Here is a 21,672-nt window from a genome sequence, read left to right on the forward strand (position 1 = left end):
TGGGAAGAAATCCAGGTGGATAAAATCTGTACAGATTTGCACGTTTGAGAGGCCGGTAACTTCTTTCACAAATATACAGCTCTCATCTGAAACTTTCATATGTGCGTGATCGTGTATGGTAAAAGGCCATGGTAAAAGGCCTTTTGGTTTTCAGTATTTTGATCCTTTGCGTAGGACACAAAGTCTACCCACCTGCTCACCAGCGGCTAACCTAAATGTGTATTTTATTGTATTCTAACAATAAAAGTTAGAATGATATACTTCTTCATTGCTTAATTATTCCCTCCAAAGACAATTACTTGTATTTTGGAAGAAGCAGGGCTTTGTAGTGAAAACACACAGACCTGAAAGCAGTGCATTAATTATTTTATTAATTTCTTCTTTTTACATTATGGGAAACATTCATCTATTTACAGTTTGTTTGTTTTTTTTTTTTTTTTGTCCACACACAATCTAGGTAAATAAGCCTATGAAATTCCACTTCATAAAGCCATAAAAATGTTCCCCACCCCTCCATCTGAAGGCTTTCAAATGAATCTTTTTTTTCCAAACCAAAATAATTTTTAAAAATTACATTGGGAATTCAGATATGCTAGTGATTTACATTCCAGTTATTTAAAATATGCATCTAGACATGTTTTAAAAAAGAAATGGTAAATTCACAAGGATAAGGCTTAAATTAAAGTGGTAATGCACAGTAAAACATTAAGGAAACATCTATAAATAACAGAAATATATTACAAATAAATTAGTTCTATTTACCATTTCAAATATTAAAAATCTTTAATCCATTTCTTCATCTCTCTTTACAAAAAGGTTATGTGAATTGTATGGAAACATCTGCAAAAAATATAATAAATACTTAATTTCTTTGAACGTTTTTTGATGTGGGAGACAAACTTCTTTTGTAGTTCCCCCCCTCCCCAAGAAAATGCCCAAACAGCTTTATACCAAAGTTAAACAAAATAAGTAATTTTTCAGGGTACATACATTTTCCATTATGAACTAAAAAACATATCTACAAATTACATCAAAAAGAACAATGTGACAAAGGTTATGCTCATGGATGTCAGCTTAAGGGGGCAAGTGGTTAACAAGCAGCTTTATGTGGGGTCGTGTTTTAAGATCAATAATTAGCTTTTTATAAAGTGTTTGTACAATTTGTGTTTTAAGGAAGGCAAGGGTCATGATGCCTGTAGGCATTCAGCTAAAAGATTTAAAATCCTTACCAAAAATAGCTTATGAATATACAAATACCATTCACATAGACAAGATAAATAGGCCTTCTCTTGTCTCTCTTTAAAATATCCTGGGCTAAACCGGTTTCCAAAGAAAATACTGTAGGATGATCTTGAGTCGTATTAGAAATCGATTTCTTAATCCCAATCTTCTCTCTACCTCAGGGCACGGAGCTGTAGCTGGGAACATGGGTCTTCCGATGGATGTCGCTTCCTTCATGTCAATCTATGAGTTCCAAGTCATTTTCAGGATTGAATGGGACTATAGGCTACCCAAGGTGGCAGATGGCCTTAACTGGCTGCAAACTTTGTGTGACCTTCCGTTGCTGCTACAAACTGAAGAAAAGGTGTATTCTTTTTAAAACAAGCGAACCCTTGAAGTTCAAAATCTCTGTCAGCTCCAATTTTGCAAAGCACTCAAGGTGCTTTGTCCACCCTAGTTAAAAGTTGGTTGGTTGGTTTTTAAATAGGTTAGTAGCCCTTTTCTTGTAAACCACAGCAGTAAACATTTGTGCCCTGTTTATAAAGATAGCTCAAAGCATCAGTGGCTCTGAGAGGTAGCGAATTCCCTAGTGGTTTTAGAATGTGACCATGAAAATAGTTGTTGCCAGAACCCATCACTTCTCTTAATTTCATAAATAAATTAGCACCTGGCTACGAGAGTATATTTTTTAAAAAAAGTTCTGGTGCAAGCTTATTTGATGTGTGTTTTTAGTCTGTCATTTTTCAAGGGTAATTTCTAATGCTTTAGAGTGGGAGCTGGACATAAAATGTCAGTGATACTTTAAGATCACCACATCCTAAATGTTTAAACTGCTACGAGTAAGGGCGTTTAAAGATAACTTCAGCTAGATGCTTAGCGCACACTGCCCATCCGTCAGGACTAAAAGTGTAAATTCACATTCTCTGCCAAAAGCCTGGGTTTCTTTTCAGTGCTTATGAATCACGACTTTCCCCCCTTCCTCGTGACTGCTGAACTGCTGAGGTCAAATTTCTTCTCTCACCACCTGGGACCTCAAGATGAGGGGCAGCTCTTTGGAACGAGGCCGCGTGTCTACTTGGGTAGAGAATTTATTTTATCGGTTTGACATAGGACGAAATCCTTATGCTGGGGACTGGTAGGACTCTGGGTAGGAGAGAGAGAAGACCAAAGGCGAAAATATGTCTGCATTACAAACTACTGGGTTACAACAGATGGATGTGTAGCATTCAAAGGGATGACAGGAAAATCCAAACTTCTCTCCGAAAACACCCTCGCTGCCACTTACAGCACTTCTTGACCAGGCGTGTACTTATATGCGTAGTAGGTAGGCCCCCCAGGATGGACACTAACACGTTAAGAGGACCAACGCTTTCCCCTTTAAAGACCCCCCCACCAGCACAACAATATAATACACATAGTACAGAAAAAGTTGATAAAACATTTCAGGTCTAAATTTTCTTAATAATAGGACAAAAAAAAATCCCTTATGTAGTATATCTTAAACTAGCAGTGCTTCCTTGCCTTTCTTCATTTTATTGCCTTTCAGAATAGATTAATTTCCCTGAAAGATCGAATTTACAATCTTCTGCTGATGGAAACATTTGAAGCAGTGATGGATGGAGTAACAGTGAGGCAGTTTGTGCAGCTGTGAGTGAAGCAGGTAAGCCCCAGCACCTGCAGAGTTTGCTCCTCCCTTCCCCACTACATATCCAGCCCCACTTCGTCCCCTCTAGGATTGTCACTCATCGATTCCGGTGAGATGGCGTGATTTCTGAGGTTGGAAATAAAGTGCTCCATCTGCTTGACAAAATAATAACCGTTTAGGGGAAATAAAGGGAATCGGAGCCCTAGTTTCCTTCACGTGGAAGACGGTTAAGTCCCAAAGGCTCACCCTGTGCTACTGGATTTCTGAAATACCCTATGGTTTTATATTGCTGAGCTCTAGGGACAGACTAGCTTGGGAGAACTGAGGATGGTGGGCGACCTAAAGGGGCCATTTCTACACAGGTGGGTTTGGTTCTGCCGAGAAAAGAAAGGCCGGCTCTCCGGATGAGGCAGGTGGGTGACGCGTCCGTACGGGTGGCGAAGCTCGGTGGAGAACGTGGGCAAACCGGTCCGGGCGGCTGGGGCTACTGGGGGGAGGGGGGCGGCTCCTGCAAGACCGACAACTACACCGCGACAGTGGAAGTCACTGAGCTCCGGGACGGACGGGCTCGGAGGGCGGGGAGGGGGCGGAGGGAGGACGGAGCGCGGAGGCGGCGCGGCGGGGCGCGCGGGGCGCTCAGAGCCGGGTCTGCGCCTCGGGGATGTAGATCTCGATGCTCTCGGCGCTCTCGGTGGCCGAGTTCTGGCGGACGGACGCGGCGCGCTTGGCGGCCATCAGGCGCTTGCGGGCCTCCTGGCGCTGCGAGCTCTCCAGCGAGCGCTCCCGGATCAGCGGCGCGGGGCCCTTCGCCGGCTTCTTTGGCACTGGAGGAGGGGCCCTTCTCTCCTGATCAAAGCAGAAGGTTCAGGACATTACACAGCTTCTCAGGACAAGCTTGGGAAAAACTGGGATAGGTCAGTAGTTAGAACACGCACACTTTTTTTGATTTTGGTTTTGGGTATTTTTGTTTTTTAAACCTAAAGGTTAGTTCTGATCTGCACTCTGTATATATATATATATACACACACACATATATATATTTTATATGTACATATAAAAAATGTACATATATATATTTCTTTATTATTCTGGCTTGGGTATTCAAAAGATGCAGGGGGGGAAAAAAAGGAATACCGGTAAGCTTAAGGCCAAGGGTAAGGCCGAATTGCAGAACTAGTCTCTCCAAGGGAAGGATGTGGGTATTTAAAATGCCCTCTGCTGAAAGGCTGCGGCTCCCGGCATATTTAGTGTGGTTCTCTCTGGAGGCTCCAGACTCTTCCGGGTGCCAGGGATGGGTTAGGGTGGCTGCGGCAGCAGCAGCCTCTGGGGACCCTGCGTCCCCTCTAAGGAGGCGAGGCTGCTGGTGCAAGCTCGGCTCAGAGTTTAAAAACATCCCCGCCCTCTCTCCCCGGGCCCACCCATCCAAACCTAAAAGGCCAAATGAGGAAGAAGAGATGATAAGACTGTGTTCTTTAGCTTTGTCGATGCCACTGTGAGTTATACCCGTCTGCACATCACACACAAACACACGGCAATAGACTTTCCGGGGTCACCCTGGAGGGAGGACACTGATGGTTCCTCCACTCGGTGGGGGAGGGGGGTCGGGGGGGGGCGTGGAATCCGTTCCCAGATAGGCTCCTAAAACATCCCGCTGGGATGTCACTCCTTAGGGGCCTCAGGACGGTTGTGGTGGCCCAGAAGGCAATTCCAATCACAGGAACAGACATTGTGCTTTGAAAATTTAACCCAGGACTGAAAGAGGTCTTCCTCCTCTCAGCATCAGCAAACTATGAAATGGTTGGATATTTTAAAATGCCACTGCAAAAATAAAGGCCATTCAACACTTGGGTCACCGAAAAAAAGAAAATGCAGTGGGCAAGCTGCGAATCTAAACCACGAAGGAATTTAAAGAAAAGGATAATGAGTTTTCAGACTCTCCGAAAAGGTCCATATGAATCTGCTGTTTTCATTTTTAGTAAGACGCCTTCAATTCTCATGACACGGATGTGACAGTTGTCTTAAAATAGGGATTTTAGGATTCTCCAAAGGGGTATACTCTTTGTATCTTCACACTTAAACTCATTGCAGCAAATCCTCCTTGCTTGCCTGGGTGAAGTGCCTAGATAAATTTATTACATTGGAATTGCCCGCAGGCTGATTAAGGTGGAGTCTGTGTGGACAGCAAAGGGAAGTCCAGAGTGCAAACAGCATTTGGCCAACTCTGATTGTGCTCATTTGTTTCTTCCCCTCAAGTTCACGGGGTGCTGAAAAGCTCTGGTCATAGACAAAGTGTATAAAAAGTTAGAAATCAAGTTCACTAATGACTCACTGTGTACGTGTCGACAGGTTACATATGTCAATTCTTAGCATCACAAATTTTGGACATTTTAAATCTTCACTGTTGGGTAACTTGGTGATATTTGGAAAAGTATGAATATTGGAAACTTTTTAGCCATATCTTCCTTTCCTTGTACTTAAAAAAAAATAATATTTAAAAAAAACCAATGAGTGAGAATTAGATGGATCAGCTCTAAAAACTAAATTACCAGTATGTGTGTACATCTGTCGTGTTTTCTTAAAATAAGAACAATTTAAAAGCTTATTTAGTACATAGTTTTAAACACAGATTAAAGAAAACTAGATTGAGTGCGGATGTTTGGCTTCCCACATAAGAGGCCACACATATATCAATGGTACTTTGATGCTTAACACTAAAACCCCTGGTCAATGGCGATAGAACTGGAGATGAGGGACAATGACACTGACCCTCTCGCTGATTATGAATCGGCCCTTGGGACTGGCTTTCTTCTGGGAGTCCACTGACTGTATGAACCCGGATACCATGATGGAGAGCAGCAAAATGGACTGCATTACTGTTCGCTCTCTGACAGGCAAGGAGATCTGAAAAGGGCAGGCTACCGGAGCTTCATGGGAACACACAAGCCTCATGTTTAGAGGCTGAATCTCTTGGAACTATTCAACCTCAGGCCATTGGAAAGCAAAGAGTTAAAAAAGTCATGCATGACAGGCCAACCTAGGGAGGTGGATATTGGATACCTGTGTGAGCCTGGTGGAACCACCATAATCAAATGTGAAAACTGCAGTTTATTAATTAAAGTAAAATAACTTGAACCTTTATTTCTAAACTGTTGAATGAGAAACCCAGTGAGCAATATTCCCCAAGTCAAGTCAACCAAAAGTAAAACTCTTAAAAAAAAAAAAAATCCCAACATTTATGATTACTGTGAACCTTTATGGTGTATATTTTTAACCTTGAACAACAGCGGTTTCTTTATTACTATATTTATGAAATGATTATCAAAGTCAGTTAGTTTTCAGGGCTTCCTATTTTTCTCAGAAACACATCCTAGGGTGTAAGGAAGTTGAACTCTTGCTCTATATAATCATGCACTGAAGATGTCATTTATTTTAGTTTAAAAAGCAAAATGGAGGCAGTTCCTTCCGGTGACTAAAATGGTTTAACTTAAAGTTTAATTAACAAAAAAGCCACATTCCCATTTTCCAATTCACAAAGACAGGTTTTTCTTTAAAAATATGCCTGAAACATATTACAGATAATATCCCAAATGATTACTATGTAAACATTGTCATTACAATGAGATTAATATGATATCAGCTCCATTTCACATTGTAAACAGCAAGACTGAATGCAGAAGCCTATTTAGACTGTCCAGTGTTTGTGCAGGTTTTTAAATGAACCATACAAAATCTACATTGTTCTACCTTCTTGTCAAGAGGATCCATCTGTTTCCAATTATTGGCCTTTAACTGATGAAGTTCATCAAATTTCATACTAATATTTTCTATGGACAACTGCAGCATGTCCCAGAACCCCGCCAGATCCTGGGAAGTGGGCCTTGGATGAGCATTGGGATTCTGTACAAGAGAAAGAAAAACATTCGTGCTTTAGAGGCAATCGATGACAACAAGCACAGGACCAAAGGGGCATTTTCAAATATTTCAAATAACATAAGGGGGATGAGTTCCTTTTGGCTTTCAAATAGGAGATAAAAGTGAGGCTACAAATGGTAATTTCTCCTTTTTCTTCTTTTCTTTCTTTTTCTTTCTTTCTTTCTTTCTTTCTTTCTTTCTTTCTTTCTTTCTTTTCTTTCTTTCTCTCTTTCCTTCTTTATCATCTATTATCTATTATCTATCTATCTATCGTCTCTATCATCTATCTATCTATAAAGATTTATTACGGAATAATTGAAACATACAATTGTAAGATATTTAAAGTGTACAACACGAAGATTTGATATATGTACACATTGTATACAGACTCCTCCCATAAAATTAATAAACACATCCATCACATCACATACTTATCTTTGTGTGTGTGTGTGTGTGAGAACATTTAAGTTCTACTCTTAGCAAATTTCAGTTATACAATACACTGTTATCAGCTATAGTCACCATGTTGTACATTAAATTCTCAGACCTTATTCATCTTATAACCAAAAGTTGGTACCCTTTCAACCAATGTCTTCCCTTTCCCCCACCCCCCAAGCCCCTGGCAACCACTTTTCTCCTCTTTCTTTCTATGGGTTTGACTCTTCTTAAAAGATTTCATTTCAAATGGTAATTTTATACACTCATCTGAGTCAGTGATTCTCAAATGTCAAGGTTGTAAAACTCTTCTTTTGTAATACAACATCTATCAATGTGGTATGAGGAGAGAATCCAAACTTTTCAAAAAACTATGACAAGATGCATTAAAACATATTTAAATGAAGACACCATCTTCTGCGGGGGTGGGGGGGTGGGGGGGTGGGGGTGGGGAGGATAGTGGAGCTGGAATCTGACTTCATGTCATCCAACTTATTCAGAGAACAGATAAGAAATCTAAAATAAGACTTGTTTTAACAGTCATGTTGAGGGAAACGATAGGGTAAGCAAATGATGAGTAAGAAAATAATTGCATTTTTAATATTTTGTAATGTTTATTTTATTTTTGAGAGCGAGTGCAAGTGGGGGAGGGGCATAGAGAGAGGGGGACAGAGGATCTGAAGCAACTCTGTGCTGACAGCAAAGAGCCTGATGCAGGGCTCGAACTCACGAGCCTCGAGATCTTGACCTGAGCTGAAGTTGAATGCTTAACCTACTGAGCCACCTAGGTGCCCCCCAAATAACTGCACTTTTAATGTACCATGTGTTTAACAATTAAGATATTACTAATATAGGAAGTCATTTTATCATACAAGGACTTTTTTTTTTTTTTTAATGTTTATTTATTTTTGAGACAATGCGAGAGACAGAATGCAAGCAGCAGAGGGGCAGACAGAGGGAGACACAGAATCTGAAGCCAGCTCCAGGCTCTGGGCTGTCAGCCCAGAGCCGGATGTGGGGCTCGAACTCACAAACCGTGAGATCATGACCTGAGCCGAAGTCGGATGCCTAACTGACTGAGCCACTCAGGCGCTCACAAGGACTTTTACTAAATCTTTGGGAAATGAATTGGTTTTAAATCAACCATAACATAAAATAGCAAATGTGAGAACACATATCTATACATTACACATAGATGTCTGTAATGACCCACTTTCTAGATAATATTAAACAGTCTTCAGTGTTTAAGGATTGACATTTTTTTTTTTTTTTTTTTTTTTTTGCCCCATCCCTATATCCCTGACAGGTACTAGAAAGTATGAACCATGAATTTATATGATGTAAAACAGAAAAAACATAACTAGGAGACTGAAGGTGTCATGCCCAATGTTAATCACTACTGCCAATGGTAGCTAAAGGGATTCATGGTTATGGGGGTGGGAGCTTCCAGATGTCAGAGGCTTACATCTGGGTCAGTTTGGGTTACCTGTGGGTATTAAAGCCAATTGGATATACTGTGAAACCTCATGCCATATAATAACCTGAGGCCATTTTGTACTTTTTTTTTTAATGTTTTATTTATTTTTTGAGAGAGTGTGAGTGGGGGAGGGGCACAGAGAGGGGGACAGAGAGGATCCAAAGTGGTCTCTGGGCTGACAGCAGGGAGCTGGATGTGGGGCTCAAGCTCACGAATTGTGAGATCATGACCTGAGCCGAAGTCAGAAACTCAACCGGGTGAGCCGTCCAGGTGCCCCATTTTGTACTTTAAAAACCAACTTTCAGGAGCACCTGGTGGGTCAGTCGGTTGAGCATCTGACTTTGGCTCAGGTCATGATCTCACAGTTCATGAGCTCAAGTCCCACATCAGGCTCTGTGCTGACAGCTCAGAGCCTGGAGCCTGCTTCTGATTCTGTCCTCTTTCTCTACACCTCCCCTGCTTGTGCTCTCTCTCAAATATAAATAAATAAACTTAGAAAAAAAAAAACTTTCAGGAAGTGCAAGGGCAGTGCTCATCAAAGTTAATAGGTTGGAAAAGTTAATAGGTTGGAAAGAACTTTTTAGCCCTTTGACAGACTAGCATTATTGGTCTGCCTTCAAAATAAATGCAAGTTAAAATGTATTTATAAACTTATACTTCTAAAACTGTCCATAGTTCTAGAATTCACTGAAGATGTAAATTCTAAAGTTTGTCAGTATTTGGTTCAGTATTAAACCCTAGTCTAGTGACACCTGAATTAAAGAGTTTCTCTGCAGCATTTTCATTTAGTAAGTTAAAAAATTTTCTTAACATCTAGGTTCAGAACAGACAGATAATAGCTTTAACAAAGTACATTGCAAATGGAGTTTTATGGTCTTCCTCATCTCACTGGTAACTAAGAACCAAATTGCTCATATTTTGGAGTTGACTACAGTCTCTTAGGTCACAAGCCTATCGGCTAAATTGGTTCAGTGCAGCAGTGATGAAATGATTGTTTGGTAGGCCCAAAGAGTTTGTTTAATTCTGTATGATGGGCAATTTGGTCCCTCCTCACCAAGAATCACTGCCCCTGTGTCGTCAGGGGGACAGATGGGGAAGCAGACAGAAAGAGAAACTGTGGGTCATGTGACATCCCATGCACAGAGAGTTGCAGCCCTCGCCTTAGTCTGAACCAGGCCACTTGGAGGTTAGAGGTGATGGAGGGTGTGGAGGGATGAGGGGGGGCTGGGTTCCTGAGTTTAGTTTTGTTGGAAAAAGTAATGCTCATCCATTTATTCTATGCCTGAAAGTCAAGTCTGGGATAATATTCAGGTGTTTTCAAGTGTTCTCCTCCTCAGAGTAAGAACTCAAGAAAGGAGAGCTGGGTCTGGTTGTGCCCAATCTTAGGGACGCTTTTGTGCAGCTTTATAGACCTAAGAAATGCCACCACCAGGCCACCACGCTTCCTGCTGCAGAGAAGGTGGGGCTGACTGATCTGCCCATGTCCCTCTAGGAGGGTGTGGACTAGAGCTCAAATCTTTGGGGCTGGTGGTGGGGATGTCAAACAGGCACTGAGGTCAGATAGACTGGGATTTGAATCTTGGGCTCTGCCTCTTACCAGCTGACCCTGGCCAAGTTACTGATTGATTGATTTTTAGTTTTTGTTTTTCATTCCTGACCAAGTTATTTAGCTTTTCCATGCCCATTTTCCTCAACTGTAAAGTTGTCATAAAAATAATGTCACTATCTGCTCCATAGGGTCACTCTGAGGATTTAACCAGATCATTTATCCTAAAGCTCTTGCCATGGCTTCTGGCACATACTGGGCTTTGAACCTTCCCTTCTGAGGCACGATTTGACCAGCCATCCATGGTCCTCCACCCGCGGCGCAGTCCCACTTCCTGCCTCTAACGTGCTGCCCACATTTCCAACTAAGTTCCTCTCGCTGCTCAGGCACGTGAGCCTATCAGGAACCAGGAAACGTCAAAAGCTGGCTTTAACAAACCTTTCCTAGAACTCTGCGAAATTTTCGAAATGTTTTGTCTGCAATTTCATCATCAAAACTTTGCACAGTGTTTGTGTTCTACTTCATAACATACCTGCTTATTATATAATTCTGTGAAAAAGTGTGCTGTTTGCCCTATAGGGCGTACATATTGGCTTCCATGTATCTTTTAGGCAGTTTGAGAAATACAGCTTTCTATGAACTTTCATACATTTGAAGAGCACAGAACCATGTTAATGAGGATCTGTGACACATTAGCAAGTTTACAAATTAGCAGGAATTCTGTTCGTGGCACTGAGTGAAGCTCAGTAAAATATTTGTCGAATTCACTTATCAATACATTTACTAACCTATGTTATCCCCTAATCCAGAACAGGATTTCTGGGAAGGTGGAAGGATTTTTGCTGAGGGAGAGGAAAACAAACTACAGATGTGGGGGGCGGGTGTGAGGAGGAGGTGAAGGACAGCCCCAAAGGGAGGTTTCAGAAAGAAAAGTCTGGTGAAGAGGGACCGAGAACACCAACTTTTGCAGGTTTTCCATTTTCTCTTGATTGAACCCTGTCTTGATAAATCCCCTCCAGTCTATATTCGTCCTTGTTAACAAGATGTGGTTAAAACTCTAAAATCATAGTCAATGAGATTGCAAATAATCATGTTTTTACTTTCCACAAGATGAACAAGTGGCTTTTCATTTTATTTTAGAGCAAGCGTGACCAACAACTGACCAATAAAAGCTATTGTGGAAGGACACTTGCAGAGAATAGTAGCAGTTTCTTTAAAAAGACATACGTGAGGAAGCTCTTGCCTTTGTCTTTTGTAGTCCCTTTAAAAAAAATGTTGTTGATGCTAGTGGTGTTTCTGTCTCTTCATTTTACTTTATTTGGTTTTTGTACGTCCAACAAGGATGAATTACTCATTTGCCTCAAGGAGATCAAATCTACACTTTGTGATGCCATCCACCTCTGGCCTTAAATTAAAATCAAGAACCCTGATGATGAGATAGGAACTGATGGCTATTTCAGAAAGAACATCATTATCCAAAATGGTTTTCGGTAATATCATTTTTGAAATATCAGGCTGCTCCATACTTTGGTAAGAATACTGAAATCAGGGCTGCCCTGGGAAAGCCAGGAAATTGGAAACATTTCAGTTACCAAAAAAAAAAAAAAAAAAAAAAAAAAAAGGCAGGAAATGGAGTTTTAACTTGATTGGATTTTTTCTTTTAAGATTATTTAAGTATAAAATAAATATTTCTAATTTTTTTTAATTAAAAAAATTTTTTAACACTTATTTGTTGTTGACAGACAGAGAGTGAGCGGGGGAGGGGCGGAGAGAGAAGGAAACACAGAATTTGAAGCAGGCTCCAGGCTCTGAACCATCAGCACAGAGCCCAATGTGGGGCTCGAACCCACAAACCATGAGATCATGACCTGAGCTGAAGTAAGATGCTCAACCGACTGAGCCACCCAGGCGCCCCTAAATACTTCTAATTTTAAGAAAAGCAGGAAATTAGATTCCTCAGAAAATTCTATTTCAGGCGACAGAGTGTTCAAAATTAGTTGTGGCAGCCTTGACAACATGATCTTCTCCTGACTAGCTGGGAAGTGGTAGTGATGGGGAATGTTACCTACCAGGTTTTCTTCACACAGTTCTCTGAACTGGTAGAATTTCTGGGCCATGAGAAGTTGGGCACTGCCCACTGCAGTTCGGATTTTCCCTAGAACTGAAAAAAGCAAACATACAAGAAGTTTACACATTATGTCTCACTGTGGAGATTTAGTCTGGTAAAGCAAAGAGGAAGTTATGCTGCAATAATTAGGAAAAACTGCACACATACAGCACGTGAACACACACACACACACACACACACACACACACACACACACTCAGCCCAGCTGCTGTTGGGCTGCTAGTCTATGGAACAGAGGCTAGGTGAAAGTATAAAATCGACTTGGACAAAAACACATGCTCATCACACATATTTCTTAGGAATAACGGAGTTTTCCATCACAGCACTGGAGCTTACCAAGAGGCAAATAGGTTTTTCTTCCCTCCCGCCTTTTATTGCAAGGATAAGTTTCAAGTGTTTTTCAGTATAGTTATGGATTTATTTGTGTCAGCAATCATGGTCTGTGAGCTCGTTTTTCTAATCCAACTCCAAACACAAGAAAAGCAATCCTGACTTGAAGGGGCGCTCTCTTGGCACTCACCATCTCCTATCCATAACCTTCATTATTTTTCCGGAGCTCAGCCACGGGAACTGTCAGGAAAGCGCCATGGCCAGTTGAAAGATTTTCTAAGGAATGAACATTTTCAGCCTGTTGCCTAGGGAACGCCAGCACCGTTCCAGCTTTTCCACTCCACAGACCAATTTTATTGTTAATATAGGTTTAATTCCCTATGCACTGTGCTGAAAATCTCCTTTGCAAGCTACTTCTTGTCTTCCGTGCAGACTAAGGCGAGAACCTTTCAACTGAGGGCATGCTGAGACGGGCAGAACCGCTCTGCACAGAGCTGTCCTGAGGTCTGCATTGTCCCAAGGCCCTCCCTCCACCCGGTGGGGACCGGGGGCACAGCTGCACTGCTGGAGCTCTGCCACCAGGCAGTTCTCAACATGCCCTCCCTGTCGGGGAGGAAGGGGAGAAGGCGCCCTGCTCCCCCTTCCTGGTCCCCCGCATAGACAGGGAGACTCCTCAGAAGGGCACTTGCTCCGTGGTGAAATCTGCATCTCTGCGGGGAGGTGGAGTAAAGGATCGAAGCAGTGTGAGTGCCGCGGTTTTGCTGTGGATTTACAAAGCCTGAGACCCAGAGTGGAGTGAGGTCTCTCTTTCTTGACCTCAGTCCCCACAAGGTCTGACAAGAGGACAAAAGAAAAAAAAAAAAAACTTTATTGTGACAGGGTTTTCTAGTAACTTTCTTCTCTGTTTAAAACTTCCAGGCTAGGGGCACCTGGGTGGGTCAGTCTGTTGAGCATGTGACTTCCACAAGGTCATGATCTCAAGGTTCCTGAATTTGAGCCCTGCATCAGGTTCTGTGGCGACAGTATGGAGACTGCTTGGGATTCTCTCTTCTCCTCTCTGCCCCTCCCCTGTTCACACTCTCTCTCAAAATATTAAAACCAAACCAAATCAAACAAAAACCTGCCAGGCTAGACCATGGTTTATGATACACACTATACTTAAGTATTATTCAAATATTCTGGCATTCCCACACACGGAACTCAGGGCATTTATGAACTCTCTGTCACCAGTCCCACCGAACAGCCCAGGTGCAGAAATCGCCTCCTCAGTGACAGCCAGGGGCTCCCCTTGATGGCCATAAGGCAGCAATTCCTCAGGCCTAAGTGTTTACTCTTTTCCAGTCTTGCTTATGTGAGGCCCTTCTCCTTTTCTCCACACCCCTGAAGCAGAAAGGAAGAAGCATGTGGAGACACAGAGCATCATAGTTGCTAAGGGTCCGGCCCTGAGCTGGCTGAGGGTTTTGGCCCCAATACTTACCAACCCCTGCCCTGGACAGGTCATTCAATCTCTGTTCTCTCCTATGTAAAGTAAGGTTAATGGTATCTATTTGTAGGGTTGCTGTGAAGGTTAAAAGCAATAATACACAGGAAATGCTTGGGACAGTGTCTGATATGTAGCAAACAACCAATAAGTGTTTGTTATCACCTAGGGCCAGGATACTACCATTCCTCTCTGGTTATGCCACCTGTGGGTCCCACACTTGCTCTGCCCAGAAGAGAAGAGGAAAAAAACAAAGTCTGGATTATTCAAAGGTAATCAGACATCCTTGGTTGCCTGGGACAGGTATGTGCTTTGGATCACCTGTCCCAGATCTGAGACAGTTCTGAGGAGGCATTTCCTAAGTGAACATGTGGCTTAGGCAAACTCTAAGGTCCCTGGAAACATCTCTGAATTATGTTGCTGATGGGTACGGCTGTGACACCAGCAAATCCTTAGAATGAATCCTGGAAGCTTAGAACTTGTACTGAGGGGTGTCCAATTTGTTGGCTTGTATGGCAGAGCCCCTGGGAACTGTCATAGAACCCCCAGCTATTCTGATATGCCTCAAAACTTTGAGCTAATGTTTCTCCATTACACCTGAAAACCTGAGTGTATAATAGATTACTATAGTGAGAGCAGCTGAGTAAGACAGTGATTCTCAGATGAGAAGAAAGCACTGCTCCAAACAATCTTTCAGGCAACACCCACCCACGTAGGTGCCAACTCAGATGGATGTCTTCTTGAAAGCAGAACAAGGGACATCCTCAGCATGGTCTGGTGAGAGCTGTAGATTTGGAGCAAAAGTAACCGGGACGAAGTTGTGGCCCTTCTGTTTTCCAGCTTTTTGCCATCATGTTCCTTGAGTGGAAATTCCCTACTGGCTCCGGGATTGTTGGCATTTCCAGTGTCTGAGTGATAATCTTTCCTGGGCCCAGGAAAAGGAGGTGCTGATGTGGGCTTTGGGAGAAGCCATTCAACAGGAGGGCTTGGGTCAAGCAGATGAAATTCCTACTTCCTTGTCCTCCACGCTTTTGTTTCTAGAGAACTAAAAACTCACTTTAATTTCTTTTTTTTTTTAAAGTTTAATTACTTTGAGAGAGTGACTGGGGAGGGGCAGAGAGAGAGAGAGAGAGAGAGAGAATCCCAAGCAGGCTCCACACTGCCACCATGGAGCCCGAAGTGCGGCTCGAACTCACAAACTGCATGATCATGACCTGAGCTGAAATCCACATTGAGATGCTCAGCTGACTAAGTCACCCAGGCATCCCAAAACTCACTTTAATTTTGAAGAAAAAAGCTCTAATGGAGTTTGTTCTGTTTTTCCATTAGACATTCACTTAGTGTGGAGATAACTCTCTTCTTTAAAGGTAAATTTTGTATTTGTTCTGTAGTCTTTGAGGAAGAAAAAAGCTAATGAAGCAGATGTGCTCCTGGGATTGCATTTAGTTGGCTCCCTTCACACTCTGGCCCATACACCTTTTCCAGATTGTTCAACACAGATGTAGTCAATAGTTTTTATTACCCATCACCCTTCACTGAATGCATCTTCCAGAATAATGCGTCTCTACTGTATTCCTGCAGGCATGCCACTTAATGAAGATTTATACCATCTATTTGTATTCTGTATATATATATACATACATATATATATATTTAATGTTTATTTATTTTTGAGAGAGAGAGAGAGCAAGCAGGGAGGGGAGAGAGAGAGAGAGAGGGAGACAGAATCCGAAGCAGGCTGCAGGCTCTGAGTTTTCCACGTAGAGCCTGATGCAGGGCTCAAACTCACAAACCATGAGATCGTGACCTGAGCCGAAGTTGGATGTTTAACCGACTAAGCTACCCAGGTGCCCCTGTGTAATATTTAATCATATTATGGGCCCTGTTTTGCGGTGCTACTCTTTTTATGTGGGTAAGTCTGGTCTCCCTAGGTGTCTTATAAAACCCCTGGTAATTAGTTTTTAAGATTCCTTTCTCCCTTTCCTTTCCTCCCCAGCTGTTAGTCTGTTCCTCAGTGGAAGTGAAAAATAACAACCCAAAACACTGGTGAACTAAATTCCTTCCATTTCAGAGGTGGGCACCTCCATACTAACTCCCCCACTCATAATCTAGAAACTTCTCATCCTGCAGTAGATGGTTATGGGGAATCATAACAGAGAGCACAGGCCTGGGTTAGTTCATCACATAAAGCCAGGAAGATCTTTCGGTAAGTTATCACTGTTTGGTTTTTGCACAGATCTGTTTATTTATATTATTATCTTGTATTTATCTCTTTTTAAAGTTTATTTATTTTGAGAAAGAGAGAAAGCACTAGCAGGGAAGGGACAGACAGAGAGGGGGAGAGAGAAAATCCTAAGCATGCTTCATGCTCAGCGCAGAGCCCAATGTGGGGCTCGAACCCACGACAGCAAGATCACAACCTGAGCCGCTATCAAGAGTCAGAAACTTAACCGAATGAACCACCCAGGTGTCCCTATCACCTTGTATTTCAAAGCACTTTCACACGTGCATCAAACCGGATCCTTTCAGGACCCTGTGAGACAGGGCAGATATCATCATTTCGTTTGAGAAAATTTGGGCTCAAATTATGAAGAGCCTTCCCTGGCGGCCCTATAGTGCCTGGGACTCTGTCTTCTCCCTCTCCATCCCTTGTGCTGTGTTGAAAACTGGGTCTGAATCTACTTAAATGAAGCCATGTGAGGGTGATTTCTTTCCTTTATCAACACTTTCTAGTTAGGACCACTGGACGGGGGGGGGGGGCGGGGCTGTAGTTAGCTGATGGAAGAATCTGAGGCAGTTCAGCAAACTCGATCCCTGCCCACACTGAGATGGGAGAGCAAAGCACATGTACACGAATTGTTGCACAAAGACATTTCAGCTGTGAAAAGAATGGAGGAACTGGGATCCCTTGAAAGGGATGCTAGTGGGCGTAAGGTTGAAGTCTGGGTTTTCCTTTTAAAGATGATACATCAGAATAAGAAGCAGAGAAAGACTATTTTGGGTGTGAGATGGGTCTCTTATGAGAACTCTAATTTTAAATCTAGCTATATGCAAACAAAAGCCCAGACGTTAGGGAAGAGCACACCTCCTTCCTCCCACTGACCCCCATGGGGGATGATTTTTATTTGGGAATAAGGAGGTGATATACAAGGCACAGGGCTGAAGAGGATGACAATTTACTTTTTTAATTTAATTTTTAAAGTAATTTCTACACCCAACGCGGGGCTCGAACTCACAACCCCGAGATCCAGAGTCATGTGCTCTGCCCACTGAGCCAGCCAGGCTCCCTAAGAATAATTTCTTTCAATCTTGCAAGTGGATCCATGGTAAAGCTGCAAGCATGCTGACCACAGTGTAAAACAAAGACCCTTTCCCTTGGGGCTATGCCGGACTTTTACCTGAGTCGGGATCAGTATCTCATATCCATAAGCATGGCTGTCTCTCCCTTTTTCTGCCATTGTGGGGCGTGCGGTTGACTGCTCCTCCCCACGTCTTCTCCCAAGACTTTCAGGGTCCAGCAATTCCCGGCCAAGAAAGAAAAGTGGAACCATCCCAGTCCCTCAGTGGATTCGGACAAAAACTGGTCATAAAATCAGATACAACTGCAACAGGAGACGCTGGAGAAGAATCAAGCCGGGTCTATCAGGATTCGCACATGAGACAGTACCCATACTTAAGCTGCATCAAGGTCACCAGCATCACCACTATCTGGACATTTGGACATGCATTAAGGGGAAAGTGATTTTCTATGTTTCTACACTAGTAGGTGGCCTCAGTAAGATGAGAGACCTTCCATTTGAAAAAAGAAGTCCTTAAGCATAATTAACATATGTATCTTTTAATATTCCAAGAAGAACTAAGTCTCTAGAATGGAATAGGCAGAGGCAGTGGTTTCCCTGACTGTTTCTGATTCTTACCTACTACGCCCAACTCCACAATCGTCAGGTGCCCACATCAGGTATCAGAAACAGAGAGGGATAGACATATTTCTGTACCCTCAATGGATGGTGAAGCTTGCTACTCCCATCCAGTGGACATGCTGGGTCAAACGCTCCCCCAGCCCTGCCACCTACACCGTAATTCACCTAATATACTCCTTTTCCAGTCTAACTTTTCTCTCTGCATAAGATACTGGAAAGAGCATAGGTGTGGAAGTCAGGAATGCCACTTGCCAGTGGTTGATGTTGGGAGACTTTATTGTACTCTCAGACTCTGTTTTCTTTATCTGCCAAATAATCACTATGCTGTCTTCACGGGATTGCTGATTATTTAATGAAATAACAGACAAAAATGGTTAGAAGGTAGTAGACATTCTTTAGTTCCTGGGCATTTACCTGGGAAACTAAAAGGTGGCATGAGCCAAAACAGGGAATTACTTCTCCTGCTAATCTTCATACTCCAACCTTTCTTGAATGTCTTTATTTATTTATTTGTTTATTTATTTATTTGTTTATTTGGTGGATTTCATTCAGGCAGATTTAGGCAGGGGTCAATAATTTCTTTGGTCTCTGTGTATAAGGAAGTCATAACAATTATTCAGGGGCCCAGATTTTCTGGCAGAGTCTGGCAGAGTTCTCCCACCTCTAAGAGCTGGAACAGTGGCCAACTGGTTGCTGGGAGACAGAGATACAGAGAGGAGACAGAACCCTAGCCAGTGCTGGACACCCACACCACCCAGCTGGAGCCTTGTGCAGGAAGCAAACTCATGGCAAAATGAAGGGTCAGAGCCCTCCTCATGAGAAGCAGCTTCTCTTGCAAAACAAGGTCCATTTTCAGGTGCAGAGCAGGCCAGGTAAGTCCTGCTAGCCTGGAGAGCTATATTCCCATCTTGTGTTCCAGTGTTTAGTCCTGTGGCTCGGTGCCACCATGAACCCACAATTTGCAAACTCAGCTGATTTCAATGCTGTTCCTTAGTCCTCTGAGATGATCTCTGCTCCCTCCCTCTCCGACTCTCCCTTTCTGACTCTTGCTCACTTGCAACTCAACCCTGCCTCCTCGTCTTCAGCGATAACTGTGTCTCCTATGAGATGAGGAAAGCTGAATCACGCAGGAATATTCTCCACGTTCTGCCTCTCCTAATATTGGTCTAGTCCCCTAAACCTCTAAAGAGTGTGAGGGTTCTACATGATGGGCAAGCAGCAGACCTTTCTGGTTAGCTGGATAACAAAAGAGATGCCAGGTGCCAGGAGAAAATTACTTACATTCATTCCTAACGTCCCCTCTCCATGACCGTTAGCCGCTCCCACCAAAAAGACTTTCCTACATTCACTCCTCCCATCTGATTTGCCTGATTTCCTTCTGGCTGCTCTGAGAACGTGCTCCATAAGTCTGTCCCTGTCTCTGTGACCTATGCCTCTCTGTGCTATAGCACAACCAGGGATGCCTGTGAGTGTCCTCCAGTCTCTCCCACCCCCAATCTCACGATCCCCTCCAGCCAATGTAAAATTCCTCTTCTTCCTTGTCCTGGACTGCACTGTGTGCTCCCAACATTCAAATGTTGAAGTTCTAACTCCTTATTCTTCTGGGTATCTCTTCATTTGGCCCAAAGGCTCCCACATGCAGTCTTTGGCTCTGACGCTGTATTCCTTGTTCCTTAGGGCTCTCCCTCTTTACCTTGTAGATGCTGAACACAAAATTCAGTCCTGAGCCCACTTCCCTGATCCCCCTTGAATGGGCTCATCATTCTCATGGTTTCAGCTATTTTGGAAATTTGTTTATGTGTCCCAAATTTATAACTCCAGTGTATATCAGCCCCCCCATATCTAAGTATCCCCTCAATGCCTCTTGTCTCCCCAAATCCATGTTTCCCGCAGGATTCCCAAGTTGATTATCATTAGGGCTACAAGGCCATCCACAGTGTGGATGCCAGTCTTGGAGGTCTGGTTTCATTAGGGGAACTAGAGGGGCTTTTCCATGGCTCCCTATCATCCATGGGGTAAGCAGGTAACTTTCTTCAGTGGGCTTGCAGGCATGGCCCACCTGTTCAGCCTTACCTCTGCCCACCCTTTCAGTGCTCTGGGTCACCAGTTGCCCAAATTCAAAAGCTGTCTCTCTTCTCGAAGCCCTTGCTCAAGCTAAACACCAAGCTGAGGATGCCTCCTACGCTAGCCCTTCCCCCCCAGCCCCCACCCTGCTCAGGTGTACCTCCTCCAGAAAGTCCTATCTCCTTTCCCCTCTCGTTCCCCACTGCTGCTCAGATTCCCATGCAGAGAGCTGTCTCTGCCCTTCCCACATTCTTTCCAGCATGATCTATTTATATGTCTGACTCTCTAACCAGACCTCAAGCCTTTCTTTTTTTCTTTAAATGTTTTATTTATTTTTGAGAGAGCACAAGTGGGGGAGGGGCAGAGAGAGAGGGGGACAGAGGATCTGACAGCAGCATGTTCAACTGACTGAGCCACCCAGGCGCCCCAGACCTCAAGCCCTTCAAATGGCACGGACTGTGCCCATGTAATTCTTGGTGTCCTGTTCAAGGAATAAGTTTTGAAACTAATAGACTCATCTACAAAGTCTTTGTTAACTAGAAAAACAAATTAGCTGCAGCATTCCAGACCTTACACATGCTGATTCTTTAAGGTTTTGACCATGTCTGGCATCACTTTTTAAGTTACAGTCCTGGCTAATTAATTAGCTAATATAGTCTTAGCTGGGCTATTATTCCTTTTGGGTTTCTGTTTACAACACTATTTGGGCCGATTTAGGCTGGAAGAGCCAAGCCATCTGGAATAAGATGAATGTGTCCGTGGATGCATTAAACCTCCTTATCCTCAACTTCTGACTTCTTTTCACTCACCTGGCTTCTCCCCCACCCCCAATGTTGTAGATTTTAGGGATGAAGAGGGAAAAGGAATTTGTAAAAAGTGGATCCACCCACTTACTTGAAATTTATGTGGCTTTGTCACACCAAATCTGTGTGATTTCAAGTTGGGATTATTCATGTAGAGACATTCTTATTTACAAATGTGTCCTCCCTGAAAAGAATTTCTCCAACCAATTGCCCAGCTGCTTCTCAAACACATTTGTGATCCAGACCTGCTGTCAACAAAAGGTCTCCATAGAAAACATGGATCTGTTTCATTCCTGGCTGACAGTGCTTGCTAGGCATTTTACAAGAATGCTTCTTTTTTTTTTTTTTAAAGGAGCCAAAACTCAGGGAATAATGAATAGAGAATTCTCAAGTAGAAATAGTCTCATAAGCTAAAAGCTTCCAAAGGGTTAAAACATGGAAGAAAATATTGCTTTGTTTGTAAAGAGCAAGTTTTCAAAAGCTCAGCTCACTTTATTTTTTTTCTCCCAGTTCATAATCCAAGAGTCTTACTCGTAAACGATGGTTATACTTCAACCCATATCTCGATTTACAACAGCCATGAAATAATAGCAGTATACACATCCCATAGAAAAATATAGTTCTTGAGCCTTTGAAAACGGAATAGAATGAAATTATAAAACGTTTCTCTTGGTAACACAGAAGAAAATAACTGAATGCTGTGTTTGAGGT

General features: G+C 42.9%; 1 protein-coding gene across 12 annotated transcripts in view; it reads right to left on the minus strand.

Annotated features, from left to right (window-relative positions):
• Positions 1-349: 349 nt before the first annotated feature.
• The window catches only part of DLGAP1 (DLG associated protein 1), an 898,848-nt gene continuing 877,525 nt past the window's right edge, over positions 350-21,672 (minus strand). For all 12 annotated transcript variants that reach the window (XM_040479302.1, XM_040479303.1, XM_040479300.1 and 9 more), the window contains 3 exons: positions 12,306-12,397; positions 6,611-6,763; positions 350-3,712 (listed from right to left, as the gene is read on the minus strand). In XM_040479302.1, the coding sequence (XP_040335236.1) occupies positions 3,503-3,712; positions 6,611-6,763; positions 12,306-12,397 (455 nt within the window). In that variant the 3' untranslated portion in view covers positions 350-3,502. The remainder of the gene's footprint in view (positions 3,713-6,610; positions 6,764-12,305; positions 12,398-21,672) is intronic.

The sequence above is a fragment of the Herpailurus yagouaroundi genome, unplaced genomic scaffold (assembly GCF_014898765.1).
Source record: "Herpailurus yagouaroundi ecotype Mexico unplaced genomic scaffold, PumYag 142, whole genome shotgun sequence".
NCBI classification, from domain to species: domain Eukaryota; kingdom Metazoa; phylum Chordata; class Mammalia; order Carnivora; family Felidae; genus Herpailurus; species Herpailurus yagouaroundi.